Genomic DNA, 24,717 nt, shown 5'->3' with positions numbered 1-24,717 from the left:
GATGAATCCCAGCCTGCGCCTGTTTATTCCCTCGTGTTCTGCCTGCACTGCACTGGACTGGATTATTCACCGCCGATCTCACCACGGATTCTTCACCTGCACTCTCATTGCGGATCGCCTGTCTCAGCCCCTGTGTCACGCTCTCCTGTTTGCTGTGTTCCTGGCGATCGTATGAAGAAGAATACGTTGTCTGTCATTAACCTTGAGTATTTGTTACCCAACAAATACATTGTGCACTCGCACTTGTTTCCTATCAGTTTGTCGTTACACTCTTGCAGAATTAAAATATAAGCTATGATCCACTCATATTCTTGAATAACTGGGTTTCATTCTGTTCCATATCACATATCATAATTATTATGGAAATAAATAAATGCAATTTAATGAAGTAAACCCTAGTGAAAAAAAAGTATACTTAAGCACAATGTATTCTTATGTACTTTAGTATAAATAAATGTTTTTGTGGCATGCTATAAATTGGTATACTTAAAGTCTGTTAAATTGGAACAACTAATTTTGTACTAAATGCATTTAGAACTAAAGAATTTTTTAATACTTGTTTGTGCTAAAGTGGAACTATTCCAAGTATACTTAAGTACACTTTAAATACTCTTGTATTTAAATTTTGAAATGCAGAATTCACTCAGCATAAACTTCAAATGTATTTTGGTGACATTACAATTGCAATTAAATTACACTGTAAGAGTGTTAAACACGTTAATATTATACCGATAACAAACTTTTAGAGAAAAGTCTCAATATAGGTGCAAGAAGTGGTGCGTGAAAATAAACTTGAAACTGTATAGAACATGAAAGAGTGTTAAACTTGAAACTGTTGGCTGACACAACATTAAATAGCATATAACTTGCAGATTGTTTTGCTTCTGACATTTTGTCTTGACGATCTCGTGTGACGCATGCATTGAAATTATTTTAATACATTTTACGTAGTTACTTTTCATGCAATTAACGCTTCTGAATTTATTTGACATTTGAACTTTTTTTGTAATTTACTTTTAATTGTAATTTTTGAGGACTGGTCAGGATAATTTTAATAGTTCATAGTAGGTGCATTGGAGTGTATTACAAATACACTAAAGTAATAAAACTTCTGATCAGGTTTCAAACTGACTATATGTTGTTTCTTTATTTGTCATAATTACATATTTACTTTTGTAACTACCGTACTTTCTATATGTATGTAAAGCTAAAACTACAAGCGCATTATCTGCTTTACACTCAGGTTGCTACTGTAAAACAAACTTTTTGCAAAACTTTAAACACAGTTCTCTACATTAGACACATCACTCAAAACTAACAGCTCTTTTGTTTCATTTAGAAAAGTCAAGTCAAGTCACATTTATTTCTATAGTCAAGTCAAGTCAAGTCAAGTCATCTTCCTTTATATAGCGCTTTTAAACAATGCTTGTTCCAAAGCGGCTTTACATTGATAATAGGAAATTAAAGTACAGAGAGCTTTATAGGGCTTTTTACAATACAGATTATATACAGGCGACAGTGGCAAGGAACCAAAAGGAACCGGGCGGCCAGTTCTCCTCTGGCCTAAGAACGAACAGTGTATGATTATGATTCAGGCAGCATTATAGGTCAGATTGGTTTGGAGCAATCAGAATATTATCCAGTTTCATCTGGTTGAAGATCAGAATCCTGCCGGTATGGAGACGGGTTTGTTCAGGACCAGTGCCGATGGCTGTCGTGTCGATGAGGCCTTCACAGGGGAGAGTCTAGTTGACACAATCTCTGCTGACACTTTAGGGATGTGTTGTGGTCGTGTCAAGGCGCAGGCCAACCATCTGATCTGGATACAGCCGGGATCCGGCTGATTACAGTAATACTCGGAATAAGCAGAAAGACTAACATTAGCATAGATGGCATTCTTCTTATGATGTAACGAGTACATCGGGTGCTATAGGAAGTGTTCCCGGTTCCGGCTGACCTAATTTATGCAGCCTAAATAATAAATTAACTGATTTGAATAATAGGAATGTATAATTTTCTATGTGTATGCCAGGTTAAAGAGATGTGTTTTTAGTCTAGCTTTAAACTGACTTCCCGGACAATGTTAGGAAGACTGTTCCAGAGTTTGGAGCTAAATAGGAAAAGGATCTTTTAGGTATTATCAACTGGCCAGAGTTTTGAGATTGCAATAGACGTGAAGGACTATAATGTGTTAAAGGATTAGTTCATTTTTAAAAAAACTTTTGCTGATAATTTACTCACCCCCATGTCATCCAAGATGTCCATGTCTTTCTTTCTTCAGTCGAAAAGAAATTAAGGTTTTTGATGAAAACATTACAGGATTTTTCTCCATAAGGGTCTTATCTATCTGATGCGCGTTCATGACGTCACGTAATACGCAATTACGTTGAAAAGGTCATGCTTGACGTAGGCGGAAGTATCGAGTCAGTGTTTACAAATGTGCGGAAGGAGGACCATATACACATATTCAAATGTCTTAGTGTCAGTTTATCGTTTAAAATTGCCATTTCGTGTGCGTATCCTGGGTGTTTTAATATTAAAAAGCCTAAAAGAAAAATTTCGTCAGGACAGAAAAGCGTGACCTTTTCAACGTAATTGTGTATTACGCGACGTCACGAACGCGCATCACAGAGCAAGGCGAGCATTTGTGCTTATAAAACTTAAACTTTTTTATTTATTTTTGAAATGGCCGATCGTTTCGCTAGATAAGACCCTTATTCATCGTCTGGTATCGTTTAAAGCCCTTTGAAGCTGCACTGAAACTGTCATTTGGACCATGTCTCACCCATTGCAGTCCATTATATGGAGAAATGTTTTCATCAAAAACCTTAATTTCTTTTCGACTGAAGAAAGAAAGACATGGACATCTTGGATGACATGGGGGTGAGTAAATTATCAGCAAAAGTTTTTTTTAAAGTGAACTAATCCTTTAAGAGCTCGCTCAAGAACTGCAGAGCAAAACCATTTAGTGCTTTGTAAGTAATCAGCAATATTTTAAAATGTATGCAATGTTTAATAGGGAGCCAATGCAGTTTTGACAGAACTGGGGTAATATGGTCATACTTCCTGGTTGTGGTAAGAAGTCGAGCTGCTGCGTTTTGGACCAGCTGTAATTTGTTTATTAAGCGTGCAGGGCAACCACCCAGTACAGCTTTACAGCATGACAATAATCTAGCCTTGAGGTCATGAACGCATGAACTAACTGTTCCACATTTTTCATTGAAAGAAAACACTGCCATTTAAATGCCACTGTCATTTCCCGATTATCTACACATAATGATCATGTGTGAAAACACTTATACATAATTTGTTCACTTAGAAATCAAAACTCAGTGTCTCTCTCATACACACACAAACACACCGCTTTAGAAATAAAGTTGACTTTCTGACTTGGCTAGTATGCATATTCATATTTAGTATATACAGTACTGTGCAAAAGTCTTAGGCATGTTAATATCCCAGTAATATATTGTAATAATCCAGTGAGATTTGTGTATGCACAAGGAATCTGACAACAGCCAGGATGATCTGATCTCACCATCATCGAGTCCGTCTGTGATTACCTTCCTGCAAAGCTACAGTACTGTGAAAAGTACTGGCACTTGTGTTAAAATGCTGTAAAGTGAGAATGCTTTCAAAAATAAAAATCACAAATTGAATTTATTTATGATTTAACTTCTATTAACTAATTCAAATCAATATATGGTGTATATATATATATATATATATATATATATATATATATATATATACACAAGATACAATATAGATTGTTTCGCAGTAGCTTCACAATAGTAACAAATTCAAATTCTGCTGTAAACCAGTTCTAACAAGCCAATAGTGTCATTATTCAGCTCAAGTCAAGTCAATATTGATTCAGTTCAGTTCCATAACTGTGTAAAATTCATCTGTTGTGCATACTGTATATCAGAGGTGTGGACTCGAGTCATGTGACTTGGACTCGAGTCAGACTCGAGTCATGAATTTGATGACTTCAGACTCGACTCGACAAAATGTACAAAGACTTGCAACTCGACTTGGACTTTAACATCAATGACTCGTGACTTCACTTGGACTTGCGCCTTTTGACTCGAGAAGACTTGCTACTTCCCATGAAAACTGGGGAAAAAACGTTCACACGCCGCTCTGTTTATCTGCATCTGTGAAAAAATGTGCACCACCTGTATGCATGCAGAGAACGCGCGCGCTGCCTGCACGACATCCAATCACTGTAGTCCCGCGTTGTTTTGATTCGACAGCATCTAAGCAGGCACATTGCAAGACAACCAATGAAGCGCAACAAGCACAACGCATGCTACGAATTTGAACGAATGAAGAGGACACGGAGACCGACAGACTTGACAGAGCAGGTTAGTTATGATATAAAAAATCTCTGCTCTCAGATTCTGTCACTTTTATTACGAAATTCAGACAATAAATACCGTTTTGGCGCTTGTAAATGTGACACGACAGATCCCTAGCGGCACGTGAACCGATCATCTCTAGCTGATAGTAAATAACGTTAAACACGAATGAACACTGTTGAAAGATACAGTACAGCTTACCGAAATGTATTTTCCTCATACATAATATCGAGCCATCAATCAAAGGGGTCAATAAAACAGTTGGAGAACAATTATGTCACATAACATTTGCCTCAGGAAAGCATTTAATGACCATAATATAGGCACGTTAGTTGGCTAGAAAAAAGAGCTATAGAGAGTATTTTGCTAAATATGTGTACTATTGCATGTTTATTATATTTTTACTTATATCATTAAATAAAGTTGTTATTATAATAAAAAAAATGCATTATATTTAATTTGTGTTATTTTTAACCTTAAATAATACTGCCAGCTGATAGGGCTCTCTGTATGTTTAGGCTACAGCATTAGGTGAGTTGTTTTTTTCTTGAGAAAAATGAATGCCTATCTTGTGTAGCCTACCTAATATTTATCCAAATGAGTCAATATTAAATCAAATCATAATAAGTGAATTGAACTGAAATAATAAAAAAGCGTAGCTTACCATAAATTGAACCATGTAAACATTGTAACATGTTGTCACTAAACCTAATAAAATTCAGTTTAGTTACTAAAATGTTTTGACAATACACTTATTGTGATGCAAAAATTACAATTATTAATAATTGCATCACAGTTGCACCTAGGAGTGTGACGGTTAGTATATAACCGTGAGACCGACGGTTATAGTTGAACACCATCATTAGATCTATATAACCGCCAAAACCGTGTTATTAAAATATTTTTTACAAAAAAATTTTTTATCATAGAGAATGTTTAAATACTAATTAAAAACAATTGTTAACAGTCTGTGTTATTAATGGTCTACGTCGTTTCCAACTGTATTTGATTCTTTGCCAAGTACCCCCTGACCGACCCAATTATTTTAGATAGAAATAAAAGCTATGATATAATGATATGCCATCATTATGCGATTTATTAAACAAATGAAAAACATTTGCAATTATAAACATTAGCAATGAACATTTGCAATCGGGAGACATGGTTTTTACCACTTAATGAAGTTTTGTTTTGTAAATCGTCAGACATGATTTTTACCACTTCATTAAGTTTTGCTTTGTAGAAATCCTTTCTTTAAAGCGAAGTTCGTTTTGTACAAATTGTATCTTAATTTTAATAAATGTTTCATCAACCAATAGGCTCTATGTACGATCGCTTCCGCGTTTTGTCTCAGCCCGCCCAGTTACATCCGGTGCTGCGTCAGAAGCCGTTTTTGCATTAGGTGGAGATAATGGCAAATTACACTCGCTGTTTACAAACACTTCCTGCGGTTAACGTGAATGATGTTAACAATATTGTGAGGCAGTTAACTGTCACACATATGAGTAAGATAGAGAAGTTCTTTAAATTATAAATTTCAAGCTACATCAACAACTTTGAGGGTGAGTATTCTCTCATATTGCAAAAAAATCCGACTAGCGAATCAGTTTCTAAAATCGTTGTCTCCGTTTCTGAGAAAATGAATTTTATTAAAGTGAATTGTCCTATAGAACGCGCTATGCGGAAGTAAAGACGCCGGCTGAGATCCTACCGGAAATACGTTAGCAGCGTTCGTGCATAGAGCCTATTGCATGTATTTAATAATTAAAACCTATTGATGCTAGGCCTGTCGCGATAGTCGATAAGTCGATTAATCGCACGATAAAAAAAATGAGCTCGATAATTTTTCCGGCCGCGATAATTCCATTTGCATGCTTGTTTGTTTTCCTCGTCTCTCTCTCTCTCTACCAAAGAGACTGGATGACCACTCTCGGTTCTTTAGCGTATAGGAGGAGTGAACCCTCTTGTTGTCAGTTGCATGGTCTTTGTGTGGGGAGGCGGCGGCGCGGCGCTTGTCAGTCACATGGTCTTTGTGTGGGAAAGCGCCGGCGGGACTGTTTGCGGCTACTGCCGGGAGAGAGAGAAGATGCTAGTTGTGAGTTGCGACAGCGAGCCCGATCACATGAAAATGCATATCTATACCACGAATGTTATTTCTCGTGCCATTTATACGCCAAAAATAGTTTTTGCGTGCATATGATACGCTCTTTATGGCGTGTAATACGCACGCACTCCTCACCCCTAATCCTAACCAAGTATTTTCAGTGCGTAGCATACACACGCAATAAAGTGCGTCTCCGTCTTCCCGACAGTACACAATCACTTGACAAAGTAACAGGAGGACAAAGTAACAGTGCAAAATTGTGCGATATGGCTTGTTGAGGCTTTTTTTTATTTGTTTACAAAGGTCCTAACTGTCAGTTTTGCCTGTTATGGAATGTATCACCATTTAATAATGTCTAAAGCCTAATGTTTAATATTTTTTGAAGTGCAATTTTGTTTCATTTTATATATTAACAGACATTTATTTTGTTAACAGACACTAAGAGTCCATTGCTTTCATTGTTTTTGGTTGTTTTGTTCATTTTTTTGGATATTTAAAATGTTTTCCGTTTTCAATGTTTAATATTCTTTAGAAATAAAAGTTTATAGATCGTTGAAAAGGTGTACCTGCATTATTATGCCATTATAATTATATTAAATGAAAATGGTCTCAGAACGACAATATTATCGTTTATCGCGATAATTTCTTGGACAATTTATCGTCCAGCAAAATTTGTTATCGTGACAGGCCTAATTGATACTTTGCAGTCACGTGACTACCACGGATACCTGGCGGCCAACAAATGGGTATTTTCAACGTTGAGTCCTGTCTTTCTAGTAGATATCAAGTCTGTTAGCGAGCTAGCTGCATAACTACGGACTAGGATTAACTCCAAGGTAACTAAATTGTGTAAAGCAGACAAGTTTTTTTAAGATAATCGAGCAGTAATAATTCCTCCGTAAATAATCTAGCTCTACTGTTGGGTCATCTCTGGTTCTCATTGAAAATCATAGGTTGTTTTGAGGTTTGCGATATCTATCACACACTTCTGTTATTGTTAGCAAAAGACGACAGCTGTTACTGTGCGTTCACACCGCCACCGGCGAGAGCGTCAAAGTGCCTGGAAATCATTAATTTTCAATTAATTTTGCCGCTCTCGCTGGCGGCGGTGTGAACGTACAGTTAGCCTAGCTTAGACTCATAACACAAACACCTGACTCGCCGAACCAGCTGGTGAATACTGGTGGTGTTGATTGACAAAACTACAGTAACTTAAAGACACGATTAATTACATGATCATACACCCATTGTATTCAATCAAATGTTGAAATTACCTTTGATGGTAATATGCACAGACGTGTGTTTACTGTGAAGGTTGCTTATCTCATCTGCGGTTAGTGCATCCAATTGCACAACAACTATCTGGCATGTCGTTTACACCTCAAAACACCAACTTTTGTATAGCAAAACTGGCGACCCTTGATTAGTTTACTGGGTTTCATTGCTGGAGAACGACGTTCTTGCCCGCCAGCCAGTACTTGTGACGTCACGTGCAAAGTATCAATAGGAGACAATAAATAACCGTGACATTGAGGCTCCGATGCGCCGCGTTCACTTGCATTGCATTGTGAAGCTGAACTAGAGCGCATCTCATCGTAAATGAATGAAACTCAGCGTAGGCCTCATACATTAGCATTAAATATATTTGCTGCATCCTTTCTAGAACAGACAAGGGCATTCTTGCGGCTTTGAAATCTGGTCAAAAAAAGTTGGTGCGGATGATGAGTTTTGTGATGCGGTTGCGGATGAAATAATACACCATTCGCGTATCTCTATTGATAACAACATTGAACACTACACAAATATTACTTTTATTCAAAGCCCCCCCCCCCTCCGACAGTTATGTTACGAACGAACCGTCACATTTGACTCACGTCATAACCGTCATCACCAAATCTGAAACCGGCACACCCCTAGTTGCACCCATCTCCCGCCCCCCCTTCCTTCCTGTTCAGCAGAAGAAATAAATTCATGTGAATTTTTTAGTGAAAATTAAATTTTCTGTTTTTTTACTGTATTTGATTAATGTCATTGTATAAAAAGAGGTTTAAATAAATACAAATCTTACAGACATACATGATTTGTATGCATTTTATTTCTGTGGTAAGACGACTTGAAATGACTCGAAACTAAAATGGTAGGACTTTGGACTCGACTTGAGACTTGTTGGCTTTGACTTTTGACTCGACTCGGGACTTGCCTCATCTTTGACTCGACTTGACTTGGGACTCGAGTGACTTGCATAACAATGACTTTGTCCCACCTCTGCTGTATATACAGTGTATTTGTGCACATACATGTACGTCTGACAAACTCCTGTACACTCACTGCACACTGAACAAGCAAAAGACACAAGATAGTAATGCTTTACAATTTTCACATCCGTGTGCAGTTTGGTGTGTGGCTAATCATTTGATGGTTGTGTGTAAACCATAAAAACACAATTTTTGGAAGAGTTCAAATAGTTTTGAATTAAGTGTTTGCTTTTGCAATAGATGTCTGATGTTTTGAATGTTTTGTTTGTGTGTTTTGTGGTTTTGTGTGTAGATTTTCAAGAAATGGAGCCAAAGTTTCAGAAATTGTAAGCAATTTAAAGAAAGACAAAAAAAAAATTAAGCCTTTATGTGTTTAATATCACTATTAGTAAGGATAGCATGATCACTGTATAATTTAATTCAATATATTTAAAGTGTATCTAAAGTATACTAGCAATAGTTCCATTTCAGCACATTAAAATATACTTAAAGCTGCAGTCCGTAACTTTTTTTTGGGTTCGCAGTCCTTAACTAACACAGATTAATGTGCTGTTTCCATTTATAATTCTTAAGTTTAATAATCAGTAGCAAATATCCAATGCTCTCCATTGACACAGTTATTGCACATTGAAACATAATGTGCAGCAGAGTACTTGGTATGACAATGGTGCTTTGGTAAGAATGTTGATTCCATAGAGAATATAACGCTTTAAGTTGTGTATGTTGTTTTTATGAAAAATGTGTGTGTATCTGTTCTTTATGGTGTATAAAGACTGAAAACATGGCTTTGCCATAAAACAGCGTATTTCTCATTTCTGAAAGGTGACAGCAGTAGATTGCATCACTATGGTAACACAATAGCCTGCCAGAGTGTGGGTGGTATGTTGCATACATGTTCTACATTTAGCTACTGTAATTACACATTCAGCTGCTGAGAAACAGGCATGAAACGCATTGCACTACTGAATGAATTCGACACAGTTACAATTATTATAAAAGGTTTGGATTTACTATTGGATGGATTAAGAGTTACAAATGACTAGCTAAGCCAGGGTTCGAATTATGATTTCATCTTTGTGGGGGTCTCTTTAAAAAAAAAAAAAAAAAAAAGTAGCCTATGAGCAGGGGCGGTGTAGCTTAATAATGTAATATAAAAATTTGTAAATATAATACAAATTTAATTTAAAACGAAAGCGTTGGTAACACAATTCAATTTAAATAGTACATTTGGTTTACGACAAATTTAAGTGTGTACTTAAGTGATCCAGTGGTAAAACTTTTGCCAAGCGTGTCAGAGGTTCTGGGTTCGAATCCGTACTCGTATAGGTTTTCTTTTTTATTTTGTCAAATCCGATTATGTTTATCAGTGGTTGTATATCAGGCAGAGACACGTTTGTGTGCATTTTGTTTTGTAATTTCACTGGAACGAATAGAGACTCTCCACAACGGATTGAAGCGCGCGTCCGAGTGAAGAATGCGCGAGCCACAAACAAACACAGTATCCGCGCCACTGATCGCACCGGCAACGAGCACTTTGATCACTTGATTTAAGCATAAGGATGACGATCCGAGATCCCGTGAGATCCATGTGTTTGGCATCTTGTCCTATCTTTTAAGTCATGCTACAGTAGTCTGAAGGAAAAAGTGCTTTATTTGTAATTTAAAATAATGGTGCTGATGATTTTTAGAGACCCCCACAGGTGTATGATTTTACTGCTTTCATGGGAGCTCATCCTCTCTCTATGGGAGCTCAGCTCCCACTGGCTCCCACGTAATTCGAACCATGAGCTAAGCAGTGAAAAAACATTATGTCTTTGCTTATAGTTAGTAGACGATACAACGCTAAAATCAATATGTATTACTCTTCAGAATTGCACTCATCTTAGGGCCTGTTTACACCTGGTCACACACCATCACAACTTCTCCATTCAGCAAGGTGCGTCAACCATAACTCCATCCAGTTGTGATCTATGATAATTTATACACAGACCACACTGCTAGAACTGCCTGGTCCTGCAGATTTGCCCTATACAACATTAGGAGGATCAGGCCTTTCCTACACAACTCCTTGTCCAAGCTGTTGTTCTATCCAGACTGGATTATTGTAATGTTCTCCTGGCTGGTCTTCCAGCATGCACTGTCAAACCCCTGCAACTGATCCAGAATGCAGCAGCGAGAGTGATCTTTAACAAGCCGAAGAGAGCACACCTCACTCCTCTCCTCATAAAATTGCACTGGTTGCCTTTATTAGACAAAATAATAGTGAAAACAACTTCACTTCTAGAGACCTTATCCTGGCACTGCATACTGTTATACTTACAACACTACAATAAGAACACACATTACCAAAATATACATCACACTTAAGCATCCACCCAAAAACATTAATACAAAATGAATCACTAAAACAACTTATCTAATAGGCAACTTTTAACTTTCGTTCTAAAACCAACCATATTTGACATGCTCTTTACATCTAGAGGCAACTTATTCCATTCATGAGCCCCTGAGTATTCAAAAGACCTTCGACCGTACATTGTTTTGAAACGACATAATGTAATAGGCCTATCCATTAGACTCTGCCTGGTATTATAACAGTGTTTCTCACTTATCCTAGAAAAATACATTTTGAAATATGAAGGAGCTCTTTTATTGATTATCTTGTGTAGCATCTTTAATTTAAAATGCACAACTCTGCTTTCTATAGGTAACCACTTAAGATGTCTAAAATGGGAAGCATCAACATGTGTAAAGCTAAAACCAACCTTATCAATTTATTTTGAGATCTCTGTAACTTAACCAGCCATATTGGACATCCAAGAAATGCATGCGTACTCCAGATGACATAGCTCTAAACATGATGCAAGTATTTTTACATTTTGCTTATCCAAAAAACTAACACATCTGGCTAGAAATTTTGTCCTAGCATTAACCTTCCCTAGAATTTTCATATCCATACTTGTACCACTTAAATCATTGTCCAAAACACATCCAAGATAATTAACAGTGTTCTATTTGATATTACACAATCCTCTACCTTGATAGACAAGTTAGGAGCTTTGTTCAGTTTACTTCTCATCTCATATTATATGGACTCAGTTTTATAGATGGAATAAAAGTTTGTTATCTGAGAGCCAGTCTTTTACCCTACAAAGCTCCTCACCTAATACTGGTCTGAAACCAGTAGAGCAGAGTCATCAGCATATATAAACAAATTACAGTCACAAACAGCTTGCATGTCATTTATGAATAAGAGAAATAAAAGGGGGCCTAGGACACTTCCCTGAGGAACTCCTCAGAGAGTATCCCATCAATTTCTACCCTTTGAAATCTCCCAGTTAAATAAGAGTTCAACCAAGATGTTTCAACCACTGATGTTTGCCAGCCGTTGGCTCTGCACCTCTATAGCTAAACTCATTACTCCAGACCTATCCAGAAGCTTGCGTTCTGCAAGTGAACAGCGCCTTGTGGTTCCATCTCAAAGAGGCACAAAACCACTTTCACAGACCTTCACCTGGACTGTTCCCTGCTGGTGGAAGGACATGCCTACATCAACCCGAACTGCTGAGTCTTTAGCCACTTACTATTCTATATCTAATTTTTTTTTTTTTTTTTTTTTACTTTGGATTTTTTACTCTGCTAAACGATTACATGTAAATGGTGGTTAGATACAATCTTGATGCTATTTGTTAAATATTAAAGGAAAATGTTAGTAATTATACAAATTCAACAAAAAGTAATTCTGTTCAAATTATATCCTGTCTAATATGCTCTCTCTCACCAGTGCCCTAGAATATGGATGTTACCGCATAGCTATTGCCGCCCTATAATTATCGGCAGCCCTCTTTTCCAGCACTCTGTGTGTTGCATCATGAGCTACCTGGTTGTGTGCTCACCTTTGCCTGCTAACATTAAAGAGATGAAAGTAGCCTGAAGTACAAAACTGCCTGGACAAACAGCAAAAGGTCACGATAGATTTGTTGCTTTGAAATGTCACCATCTTCAAGCTTAATGCGAAGTCAGAGACATTTACAGTCTTGACCGAAGACCCAATCAGAGCTGAGACAGAAAACACTCACATTTAGTTCAATCGCTCACTTCAATTAATCATAAATCATGTGCTAGAAGATTCCTTTATTCCTTTATAAGTGAAAATATATCTTCATACAATCAAAATGCCAAAAAAAATCTGTATCAAAAACATTTTCAAAACAAAAGTGTTGGAAAAAAGTACTGTTAAATACAAAACTGTAGTGTTTTGTTGTGCCAAATCCTGATGAAGCTTTTCATCTTTCCCATGATCAGATGATGATATTACACTAATATGGTTTTAATTCAATACAAAAACAGAGTTATAAGATGAAGAGTTACAAAAATTAAAAAAGATCTCACAAGTTAGGAAAATTAGTGGTCATTAAAGTACCGCTGTATTCTGGCTGTTAATACTTGATACATTAAAGATGAATATGTAGGTGTATTTGGTGATGAAGCAAAGAGAAATGAGGTGAGCACAATTCACTGTAGCCCTTGAGATCTATGAATGAAATGAAATGGAGTTTACAGGCACCATGATACATTCAGGAGTATTTGTAGTACATATAGTGTAGTATTTAGCATAAAGTGTAGATAAATGGAAATTAGTATAGCAAATTATGTAATGCAAACCACAATCTTTACATTGTACTTTGAGAGTGATCATACATACATACGCTGGTTCAGTTACAGTTCTTTAAAAGAGGTGACTGATCAAGTAAGGCTTTCTTGTCATCGCTCTTTGGCTGAGGGAAGCTGTTTGTTTCTTATTAGTTAAAATATGCTCTGAACATGAGATTTACCAATAAGGACATTTAATTAGCTCAATGAGTGTGTTCTGCATTAGTGTTGCATCATGGACTGCCTGACTGTTTCCTCCAGGGATTTTCTAGTGATGAGAAGCCTGACCACATCTTCTTTCTTCTTGGTGAGTCTTTTTCGTGCCTGATCATGTGTCACCATGGTCATGTCCCAGCCATTCACCTAGAAATAACATTGAGAACACACAAAAACTAATTCAAGTCAAGTCAAGTCAAGTATATTTGTATAGCGCTTTTCACAATACAGATTGTATCAAAGCAGCTTCACAGTATTAAATTAAAATAATACAACAAGGTTTGTTTCTAGTGGAATTGATTGATTGATAAAATAAAATTAAATATCCCCAACTACATCCCCTAATATGACATTTAATGCCAAATATATAACTATATACACCGTATAAACAGGAGGACATCAAAAGGCTCAGCATTTTTACTGAATTGTTGGTCTTTTGCCACTTTTATCAGAGAAATAGAGAAAATGATATTGAAAAAAGGGGGAACTGTGTCTTGAAAGATTGCGAGCCAGATTTAAACTAGTGTTTCCCGTAGAAGCATCACAGCTCATTTGCTAACCAGTTTTGAATAGCATGAGGGTGAAAAGTGCATAAAATGGATGAAAACTAATAATCCTACAATTCCTTAAAAAGGACTTATGCCCTTTTACAAAGTCTTGATTTTGTTTTTCAGGTCTATTAGTAAATGTTTTAATGCTTGAATGTAAAAAAAAAAAAACAAAAAAAAAAAACAATTACAATATTTGACATTGTTGCAGCACCTTTCTTCCTCTGGGGTGCGTTTCCCAAAAGCATCGTTAGCCAACTATGTTCGCAAGTTCCGTCATTATCAGCATAGTTCAACGAGAAGGTGTTTCCCGAAACCATCTCTCGACTTGTGGTTAGAAGCAGAGTTTCTAGTTTGCATGACATGTGGACTTCATAAATCCTTATATGGAGCAAAATAAGCAAGCTGACATTCAGTACAACCTGTGTCTTTTATTTAGAATACATGCAAATGTCATTTACATCTTTTAGTTTGTCAAGAGATTTAAAGCGTCGTTGTTGAAGAGTGCACATGTGCATACGAGCTCTACTATGTAAGAACGAGTCTATGATTGAATCTGAAAATAAAGCAAAATAACGAAAAATGAGAAATAGTCCTCAGATATGTCTGTAATTCATATCAAAACATCTAGTGTTAATTCGATCTCAAACAGTTTCATTAAAAGAAGTTATTACTCCACCACGTGCGTGATGTCATTAACCAACGTGGTTGAAAGACCACTTTGCGACAGTATGGTTTCAGGAAACAGTCGTGACTAGCTAGCTGATTTCTTCAACAATGCATCGTACTATGGTAGTGAACCAGCGAGTTATGTCGTTGTACGGGAAACGCACCCCTGTTTAGCTCCTGTCTGAAGCCCCTCCCCCTGAAAAGTGCAATGTGCTCTGATTAGTGGACTGGACCAGTGTGTTGTGACACTGTTGCCACGGTTGTTTTTTAGCGCAATTTTCCACCGGACAAAATTGCGATTGTTAACTCATGATTTCTGTTCTGTCTGTGCGCACCAATCTTGCACTTCTATCTACTCCTCAACCAGACCACCTAGAGACTTCGGGTTTTCGGCATTACGTTAAGGAAGGTCTAATCTCGGGAACGCACAAAAAAAATCCAGGAAAAGATTTACTATCTCTTAGTGTTGTGATCCCATGACGTGAGAAAATTGTGCTAAAACACTCACCGAGTTTTTATTACTTGTTTGTTTTGTTACACAAACCTGGCAACCCTGCCCATAACCACGAGTTTCAAAACACTACTAATGCTTAACCAGGCCTCGCCCCCTTTTTTGGGAAGTAATTATTAAAATGAGGAATATGTCATCCATTATTTAAATGAAAAATGTAACAAAGATTAATAAGACCTCTTTAAACTAACTGACAAACACAAGACATTGTAAAAAGGGCAGTCAACAGTATTTGGAAAAAAAAAAAAAAGACAGAAAAAAAGACACCATAAGTGTTTTTAGAACAATTTAGAACAAAGAAACAATTTAACAAATCAGACATTGTTACTTTTCTAGTGAAATTTCTGAAGACAGCATACAGTGCCAAGAGCAGATGTGAGCAGATGGAACTTCTGTTACTTATTAGAAAAGTTAACTCAGATATCCTGTTGTAAATTTAAAAGTAATGTATTACTTTACTAGTTACTTGAAAAAAGTAATCTGATTACATAACTTGAGTTACTTGCGATGCGTTACCCCCCAACACTGACTGAGTTTGCAGTGGGGGCGGCACAACATGTTTAGCCTAGAGCGGCAGTTGAGCTTGTGCTGGCCCTGGTCATAAGGACTACTTTTATACAGTGGTGTATTTTTACTTCGTTACTGTACTTAAGTACATTTTTCAAGTATATGTACTTGAGTGTTTTTATTTTGAGAAACTTTTACTTTCACTTCACTGCATTCCAAAGCATAGACATATCGTACTTATTTCATAAAAACATATCATTACCTGTTATTTTGAACTGAAGAAATGTGCAACATGACGCAATAGCAGTGTACGATTCGTGAACAAACTGATTTTTTCCATTGAACCTATTAAACCGATTCTAAAATCGTCCCAAATGATTAATTTGCGAATTGGACTAATCCGACTGTAGCGGTTCTCGATTCAACAACTTACTGATTCAATGTTCCGTTCAGAGCGAGTTAGGCTAACTGAATTAATAAGTCTGACTCAAAATGAGCCAAGAAACAGGAGATCCTCTGAGCTTGAGTGTGCGTGTGACTGATGACGCGAAAAGCTATAATATAAATATCTGCATCCAGTAATCTTCCTGACTAGTGTTGTCTACTTGACAATTCATAATAATAATAATAATAATAATAATAATAATGATGATGATGTTTGACACAGCAATTCCAATGGATTATATAAAATATATAATATAAAATGAATTAAGTATATACACATAAAATTACAAAACAAACATTCATCGATCAGTACCTCAAACAACTTGTAATAGTAAGCAAGAAATGACTAAGTCACAAAATAATAAACAAACAAAATAGACAAAAATAATGTCACAGCTCCCTCTTGTGGAGATTCATTTAGTAAAATCAGGTTTTGTTTTGGACAAAAATCTCAGCGAGAAAACATTACAACATGGATGACAGGTTTGTGCCTCTCACCTGCATAATTTTGTCTCCTATCCTGAGACCAGCCACTTCTGCAGGTCCACCTTTAGATACACGTGTGACATAGATTCCCTGTGAAATAAATAAAGTTACAAGGGTCACTTCTGAATTAGGGTAACAGGACAGTCCCCGGAAATGTCCCTGTTTTACAGAACGTTCAAAACACCAACAAATACACTACAAAAGCCTGACCAACATAGGCTGCTGGTTACCAGAGCCATGGTGTAGTAACTATTTTCACCAGTAGAGGGGGGTGCAATGCAAGCTACGCTCAATGGTGTTTTTAGCCCCCAATGGCTCCTTCCAGGCAGCTAACCCTAACCTCAACCTTAAACCTACCCATCCCCTCGCTGCCTGGAAGGCGCCGTTGGGGCCTAAAAACACCAAACACCAAAAGCTACACTGATTACTTAGTCACACACCGCCACTTCAGCCATGAAGAAATGAACCCGAATGAGAGCAGAGCACTATTATAAATTATCCAAAAGAGACATTGTTATTGGTTTCAAGGTAGTCACATTAACTATTCATGTTAAATAAAAGTCACCATGAAATCAAAATTTATATTGCGATTCATGATTTATCCATACACATAATTTTTTTTTAATTCGTATGCCCTTCGTAATCTTTAATCAAAAATGTTAACATTCCCTCCATTTAGGGTGTGTTTACAAGTCAACGATGTACTAAAAACAAAAAGGTTTTCCTTTGCGTTTTTTGCATACGGACGACAACGTTGTCTAAACAATCCCCGATCACATGGATCCGCGAAAACAGCTAAATATGCTGTATTATTCATGCCAGGCCAGTAGTTGGCAATGTCACTTTGTAAAGAAACACTACGCGCCTATAGACTGAACACATAATACGCATGACGTCAGTCACCGGTTTTAACATATTCACGTTTTTGTAGTTTACATGAAGACGATGATGCTATCGCTTTCAAAAACTTGCACTTTGAAAACAGTTTTCAGAGTTTTCAGGCACCCAGAATGCAGTTGTCATGTAAATGACCAGTCAAAACGCATAAAAAGATTCCCGTTTTTGTTGTTGAAAACAGTGTTGTGTAAATGCCCCCTTAGTTAGCAATGCCCCATTTCTCACGATCCAATCATGTCCAAAAGGACGAAATCAAATTCCACCCTACATTTTGTCTCTCTGTCAACCCATGAATCATTAGGAGTCACTGAGAACCAATGAACAAGTGTATGTGGGTTTTACCTGATCTCTGATTAGTTTTATACTTTTGTTGATGTTTTAATTAGACATTGGTATAATTCAAATTAATAATGGTAGTTAATAGTCTCTTAATGGCCTGTTTAGCTGAGCCATTCATAGAACAAAAAAAAAACAAAAAAAAAACACCTGACAATTGATAAAATAATATAGACACTTGCATTTGAAAGATTTTACTTTCAAATAAATGTGCAACAGATTTGTAAAAGGTGTTTTTATGCATGTTTGGCTCTGGTTTTTGTAGCATTTATACTCTTCTGACCACTAGGGGTCACCATGGAAGACGGGTGTCGGAATGTTTCAAAGAATAGACACAATGGGCCAGTTATTCAAAGGTAAGCTGATCGGATTGGATCAAATCTTTAAAATGGGTTTTTCAAAAGGGAAAGAAGGAATCTGAAATCAGATTAGATCACGGAATCCAATCCTAGTTTAAATCTGGACCAAACCTTCAGTTTGTGTTGTTCAAAACTTGTCAGTAGGATTTGGATAACCTTGATCACACTAAATAACAGTATTATCCTGATCCCAACGGGGTAGGATTTCACGGTGGATTCCAGGAAGAAAATGTAGTAAAACTTTAAAATTGGTCAAATAATACATTTGTATCATTTAATGTATATACTTTTATTTATATTTTGCACTTGACTTGTGTAACCGTTGTAATAGTGATAAAGTAGATAAAGTAGACATAGGCTACCAATTAAGCTATTCAGTATAGTAAAGTAAAAATAAAATACAAATAAAAATGATCTTGTCCCCATGAAATAATCCCCCAAACAAACCAACAATAACAAACATAAATAATAATATATTCCATTTTTCTGTCATTCATCACCGTATATTAATTTCAAAGAAACAATCATCAGAGTTGAGCCTGTCAAAAATAATGTCTAACAACTGCATCCCTTACTATACGTCCAGTCAGTCCCTCATTCTGACAGAACGCCAGAGGTTGGTCTGGTTCTTCAACAGGCTCAGGTGCATCATAAACATCATCACAGAGAGATGCGCCTGGTAGCGATGTTGTGCAGGACAATACACGTAAGTATTATGTTGCATGCTCCCTGTGGTTCCACTCGCAAGTAGTTAAGGCATGCAAAGCGCCTCTTCAGAACTCCATTTAAACGCTCAATTGCACATCTCGAGCAGTGTTGAAGCATCCCTGCGCAGGTGTGGTTGCTGCAAGAAAAGGAGTCATCAGCCATGGTAGGAGTGGATAGACACTGTCTACTAATATTATGCCATCCGGTCGGTTGGTTTGGAGCTCTTTGTATAAAGCACTCTCTCTCAGGATGCGTACATCATGTACAGACCCAGGCCACTTCACGACACAGTTTGTGATGATGAGGCCAGCATCGCCCACAAGTTGGATGTTGGTGCTGTGCCTCCCCTTTAGATTGATGTACTCCCAATCCCTCTCATGAGGTGCTTGGATATGCACATGATTGCAGTCAATAGGTGTTTCTAAATGTCAAGGATACTTCCTTGGCAGGACTGGTCCTTCCAAGTCACTTCCTTCAGAGGCTAGGCGAGGCTCCTCTTTAGGAGAACACTATTCGGAGAACACGTAAATAGAACAGGCTAGCAAGTGCACGTCAGTGCGTCATTACGTCAGTGAAAATGAAAAACAGAGCGTTGTTCACTCAGGCAATATAATCGTTTTTAAATCAATAAACTCCTTTTTAATCATATTGATTATTTGACTGTCAAGTGTGTTTAAACAGTGCGGGTCAATTTGACCCATAACATAATGGATGAAATTATTTTTTAAAACAAATGTTTGGTAACGTAAATATATTTACATTTGAAAGCATATTGACCCGTTAACGCTCCGACTCCGTTAACGTCCAACATTTAGAATTTTTTTAACAAGATAGCAAAGCTGTGCGCATAGGATTGTGGGTGATTTGAGAGCGCGAAGAGCGCGAAGGCTACACATATGCATCCTTTCCTGTATATGGGATATTTTTCGAACGAAGGACTCCGTCCTTGGTGGAAATTCCGAGGATCCTCGACATTGGAACAGTCCTTCGACGGATGTCGTTGACGTAGCATCCTCGAAATTCTGGCTTCCGAGGATCCTTCCTTGACATTGAGAAACGCCTAGTAACCCCAATAGTATTGGGCATGTTCCCCAAAAGATAAAACTTGTGCTTGGTCTGGGCAATCTGGACATCCTTTGGAAGTGAAACAAACTGATTGACCAGGATGGCCAATGCAATTGACACAGCTTTCACTACATCACTCACAGTTCATTTGTCCACTCCTATATTATCACCAACAACTTGGTAGAAAGTCCCAGATGCATAGAAGCGCAGACCAATGAGGACCTGTTCTTCCACAGACAGACTGTGACTCCTTCGGGTTCTCCGTTGAAGTTTTGGCCTGACAAGGTCTGCAATGTACTTAATATCCGCATTCCCAAAGCGAAAGCGAGCATACAGTTCTTCAGTGGTGTATTGCTCCAGTGGTTGTGCACGCTCAACATACACCCTTTGACGGTATCCTCTTCCACCAAAACGGTGGTAGCGATGGACAATACCTGCCATGTCAGTGCCTCTCTCTAAGCCCTCTGAGAAAGGCTGAATATAAGATGGCTGTCAAATACCCACACACCAATTGGCTGACGTGCTGTGACTTGTGTTCAATTAAAGGTTCCGTTTTTCCTGTGTTTTTGAAGCTTTGATTGTGTTCATGTTTCGCATGTAAAAAAACAAAGTATTTTTCACACAATTTACTTATCTGTATACCGCTGTTTTCTCTGTCCTAAAAACGGGCTGATGACTTCCTTGTTCTATGAAGTCCCTCCTTCAGAAATACGTAACGAGTTCTGATTGTGCCAGCGGTTCCTGTGTTGTGATTCGACAGCAGCTTAGCGCACGTTGCCCGGAAAGGTCACGCCTCTTACCATAACGTGGAGATGCATGCGCTCAGGGAAGGCCAGACAAAGGTGATTTGACTCCGGGATGAAAATAACAGCGTCTCGACGACATGGCGACAAACACACTCTACAAACGCAACTCTTCCTCTTCTCCGTGGGAGCGCAACAAGACCACGCCCCCTTTTTTTGTGTATTCCTGTGGGCGGAGGTTAGTCAAAAAACTGTACTAGTGACGTCATTAAAGAAGGAAGTAGAGGGATGTAGTCCAAACCGGCCGTTCGATGTAGCCTTTGAAACTGGACTTCTATTAAATAAAATATCTTGCTTGGCATTGAACTTTGAGTTTTATCATTTTACAGGTATTATTTATGCTCTAACAGCAACATTACACACTAACTAAAGTTTGAAAAGTGGGATCACGAAGAACAGGACCTTTAAATCAATCATGCCTAAGGCCTATAAATACTATGTTCATTACAACAGATGAGGTGGAACCATGGACTCAAAAGGACCTAATTTCACTGTTGCAGAAACCCATGCACTGCTGAAGGGTGTTAAGTGCCATTATGCCTCAATAGTAGGAAGCTCTGTTGCGGGTGGAATGGTGACTAACAAAAGGAAGAAAGACATTTGGGTTGAAATCACCCAGAATGTGAACGCAATGGGGTCTGGCCAGAAGAGGAACTTGGAGCAAGTGAAATTTAGATGGAAGAATCTGAGGGCCAGAGCAACAAAGGACCTTGCTGAAGCAAAAAACACCCAAACAGGCAACAAGCCTTTAAGAAAGGTGAATACACAGATGTGGTTCTGGACATTATTGGAGGTGAGAACTCTAAAGCTCTGCACGGGATTCAAGGTGTTGTAGGGGAAGGTGAGCCTACGATTGTGGAGGAAAGTGAGCCAGTTCCTCCTAATGCAGAGGAAACATTCATTCTGGATCTCAGCCCTATTATTGAAGAACAACCTGGATCCTCACTGGTAGAGCCAGCAGTCACAGGAGCTCAGAAAAGAGGCTTGAAGCGTCCTTTGCCGAATAATAATGATGATGCCTATGTATCACTTCTTAAAGTGATCCAGTCCAATGTTGCTTTGAAAAACCGGCATAAAAGTAAGACGGATTACCTGATCCTGAATAGGAAAAAATGGGATTTCCAAATCCAGATCATTTTGATCCAGATTAAATGTTTTGAACAACTGGCCCAATATGACACATTTGCTTCAACTGTTTCAGTGCTCCAGGAAGCCTCGATCTGCCCACCACTAGAAGCCGATTCACTCGGAAGAAAAGATCACAATTTCTGTTTCATGCTGACTTCAAAAACCGTTTGTATGTCAGAGTGACCAGATTTCCCCTTTTTCTGGGGACAGTCCTGGTTTTTGACGTCCTATCACTGAAAGTGTCTTTGTTTTACAGCATGTTCAAAACACTGCAAAAAACTTTATTATTTTGACCAACAGAGGGAGCTAAAAGCTACATTAATTACTTGGTCACACACCATTACTTTAGCAATGAAGAACTTAACCTGAGCGAAAGCTATTATCAACAATTATCATCATCAAAAGAGACACCGTTATCGGTTTCAAGTAAGTTACATATGAACTATCCATGTTGAAACTATACTGTTTGTGTTTGTATATTTCAGGGCCAGAACAGGATGCGGGACTGTTTTGAACACAACTTTAAACATTTCCAAAAGTTCTGCTCTTAAAATGTAGTAATTCCCACACATATCTTATCTATACCACAATGGTGAAAGTACACTCCGATATGAATAAAAAAGTTGCAGGACATACTTTATTTTTTGTTTTTGTAAGGTCAACTGAACTGTTTACAATGGTTAATATAAACTATTTTTCATAGTGTTTTTTAATGAATTTTATTAAAACCAGTTAGGATCAGTTTGCCCCGCAAACAAGAATGTATGCATGAATTGTATGTACTATATAACAGGACGGGATTATAACACAGTGCGGGATTGTTTAACACACAATTTTAAACTTTCCCGAAAGTTACTCCTTCACAATGCAGTAAACCTAACTAGGGTGTAAAGATCCACTTCCAAAAGAACAAACATACAATAGCATTAGAAAACAACATTTGTAATTACGGTATAGAGTATATTCAGTTTGTGAAAATGACAAGACTGAATACAATTAGAAAATGTTTAAAAAACTGTTAGAGTTTTATTTATCTTATAAGTCGTATATATTATGTTTAGTTTTTGTAATGTGGTTTTGTAAAGTGATCATTTTGTTATTACACTGTTTTGATCTATTTTGCTGTTTGCAATAGTTACCATTTTTCATAGTGCAATTTTGATTAGCCTAAACGTATTAAAGAAGTCAGTTTGGTCTGTAATCATCATAATTTATTAATCATAATAAAAGTATAGGAAATAAACATACAAAAAAAAAATATTGTCCCCGTTTTTTGATTAATTAAGAAGTGTCAGATTTGTGTCAGATGATATTTTGATCACTGAACTAGGAAATGCCCTGTTTACACTTTAAAGACACTGACCTCAGCAGCAGAAAGGAGAATGCCTCACTCTAACTATAATCAATTTTTACTAAACATGATTTTTCACCTTGTCGGCCTTGTCTTCAGAAAATGGATTCTGGCTTGCATCTTGGTCGATTCCCCCTCCAATGCTGAATCCTAGTATTAAATTATCGCCTTCCCGTAATTTTTGAATCTCAATTCGTTGCTGAAATAAAGAGAGAAAACAGACACACTAAGTTTATGTTTCAAAATGTTAGTTAGCTATCAGCAGCATAGGCTGATAACCAAAAATGCTGTCTAGGTAGGCGGCACAAAGGCACAGCTGTTTATGACCATATATAGCAGCACTACCTACCTGAAACACATGAACCACACCTGCTTACGTCACACCGGACTGAGTGACATCAGAACAGTTCAAATATGGACAATTAAACCCCAACTAAATTGCATCTTTCAGTACTGACTGAATCCCCTGAAGTAGCTTAGTACAAACATGTACATAGTACATAAGTGCTATAGCTAACTTATATGCCTCATTCAAACAGTATTTCAATAAGCCAACACTCTCTGGTTTTTGTCTATATTACTCGTAAAACGTTTGGTTTCGTTAAATTGTGTCCCATTACAATTATTTATAATATATAACATAAAGTAAAAAATAAATAAAAATATAGAAACTATTATAACCAATTATTTATATAACATCAATTAATGTTCACTTTGTCCGCCCATGGCTAACGTTAGCCTAGCATGCTAACCATTTCCATTATATCAACTGTTAGCTTAAACTCAAATAAACTTAACTAAACTTTCCTGTTGTGTCACAGATTAGTGTTGGGAATAAAAATAACGCTTAAATTAACCACTTCTCAGTCAAACGATATCAAATGGATCACTGTCAGAATTAAAAACCACCAAAGCACTGCACACAAAGCTTAGTGCAATAATGCTAGTGTAACAGTTACATGCTAAAACTTTTATCATACTGATCGCAAACTCACCACAACAGCTGTGACAGGCTGGCCGGGTATGAACGACATTTTCTGCTCGCTAAAACTTTTATTCCCTGTTTGTTCTCCTGGGTGTTTATTTCAGTGATTTTTCACTGATATAATGTGAGTGAGGGTGTTGGTGATCGGTACGGTTCCTCCCCTTTGACTATTGTGTCATGCTGGGCTGGGCTGCACTAAACACACCTTGTCCTTAGGTCTACATTACAGTTATTTCGTATTTTTCGTCTAATTAATTCATTTTCTTAATCAAATAGTCAAGTGAGCATGTGTAAACGTTGATGCGATTAATTCAGGGGTATAACATTT

The 24,717-nt window shown here is 37.4% G+C and overlaps 1 protein-coding gene and 1 pseudogene across 2 annotated transcripts; both read right to left on the bottom strand.

Moving 5' to 3' along the window:
* Positions 1 to 12,842: 12,842 nt before the first annotated feature.
* tax1bp3 (Tax1 (human T-cell leukemia virus type I) binding protein 3) lies at positions 12,843 to 24,625 on the bottom strand. The gene is made up of 4 exons (XM_081357077.1): positions 24,400 to 24,625; positions 23,484 to 23,603; positions 16,770 to 16,847; positions 12,843 to 13,739 (listed from the first exon to the last, which is right to left on the bottom strand). The coding sequence occupies exons 1-4, from the start codon at positions 24,436 to 24,438 to the stop codon at positions 13,599 to 13,601; spliced, it is 378 nt and encodes a 125-aa protein (XP_081213203.1). The 5' UTR covers positions 24,439 to 24,625; the 3' UTR covers positions 12,843 to 13,598.
* On the bottom strand, positions 19,010 to 20,563 carry LOC308685322 (putative nuclease HARBI1; annotated as a pseudogene). Its single transcript has 2 exons — positions 20,116 to 20,563; positions 19,010 to 19,478 (listed from the first exon to the last, which is right to left on the bottom strand). The product of its transcript is annotated as a putative nuclease HARBI1 (transcript).
* Positions 24,626 to 24,717: the final 92 nt, after the last annotated feature.

This window comes from Scardinius erythrophthalmus (genome assembly GCF_964197995.2).
Source record: "Scardinius erythrophthalmus genome assembly, chromosome: 25".
NCBI lineage: Eukaryota > Metazoa > Chordata > Actinopteri > Cypriniformes > Leuciscidae > Scardinius > Scardinius erythrophthalmus.
This window is presented reverse-complemented; position numbering and strand designations above follow the sequence as displayed.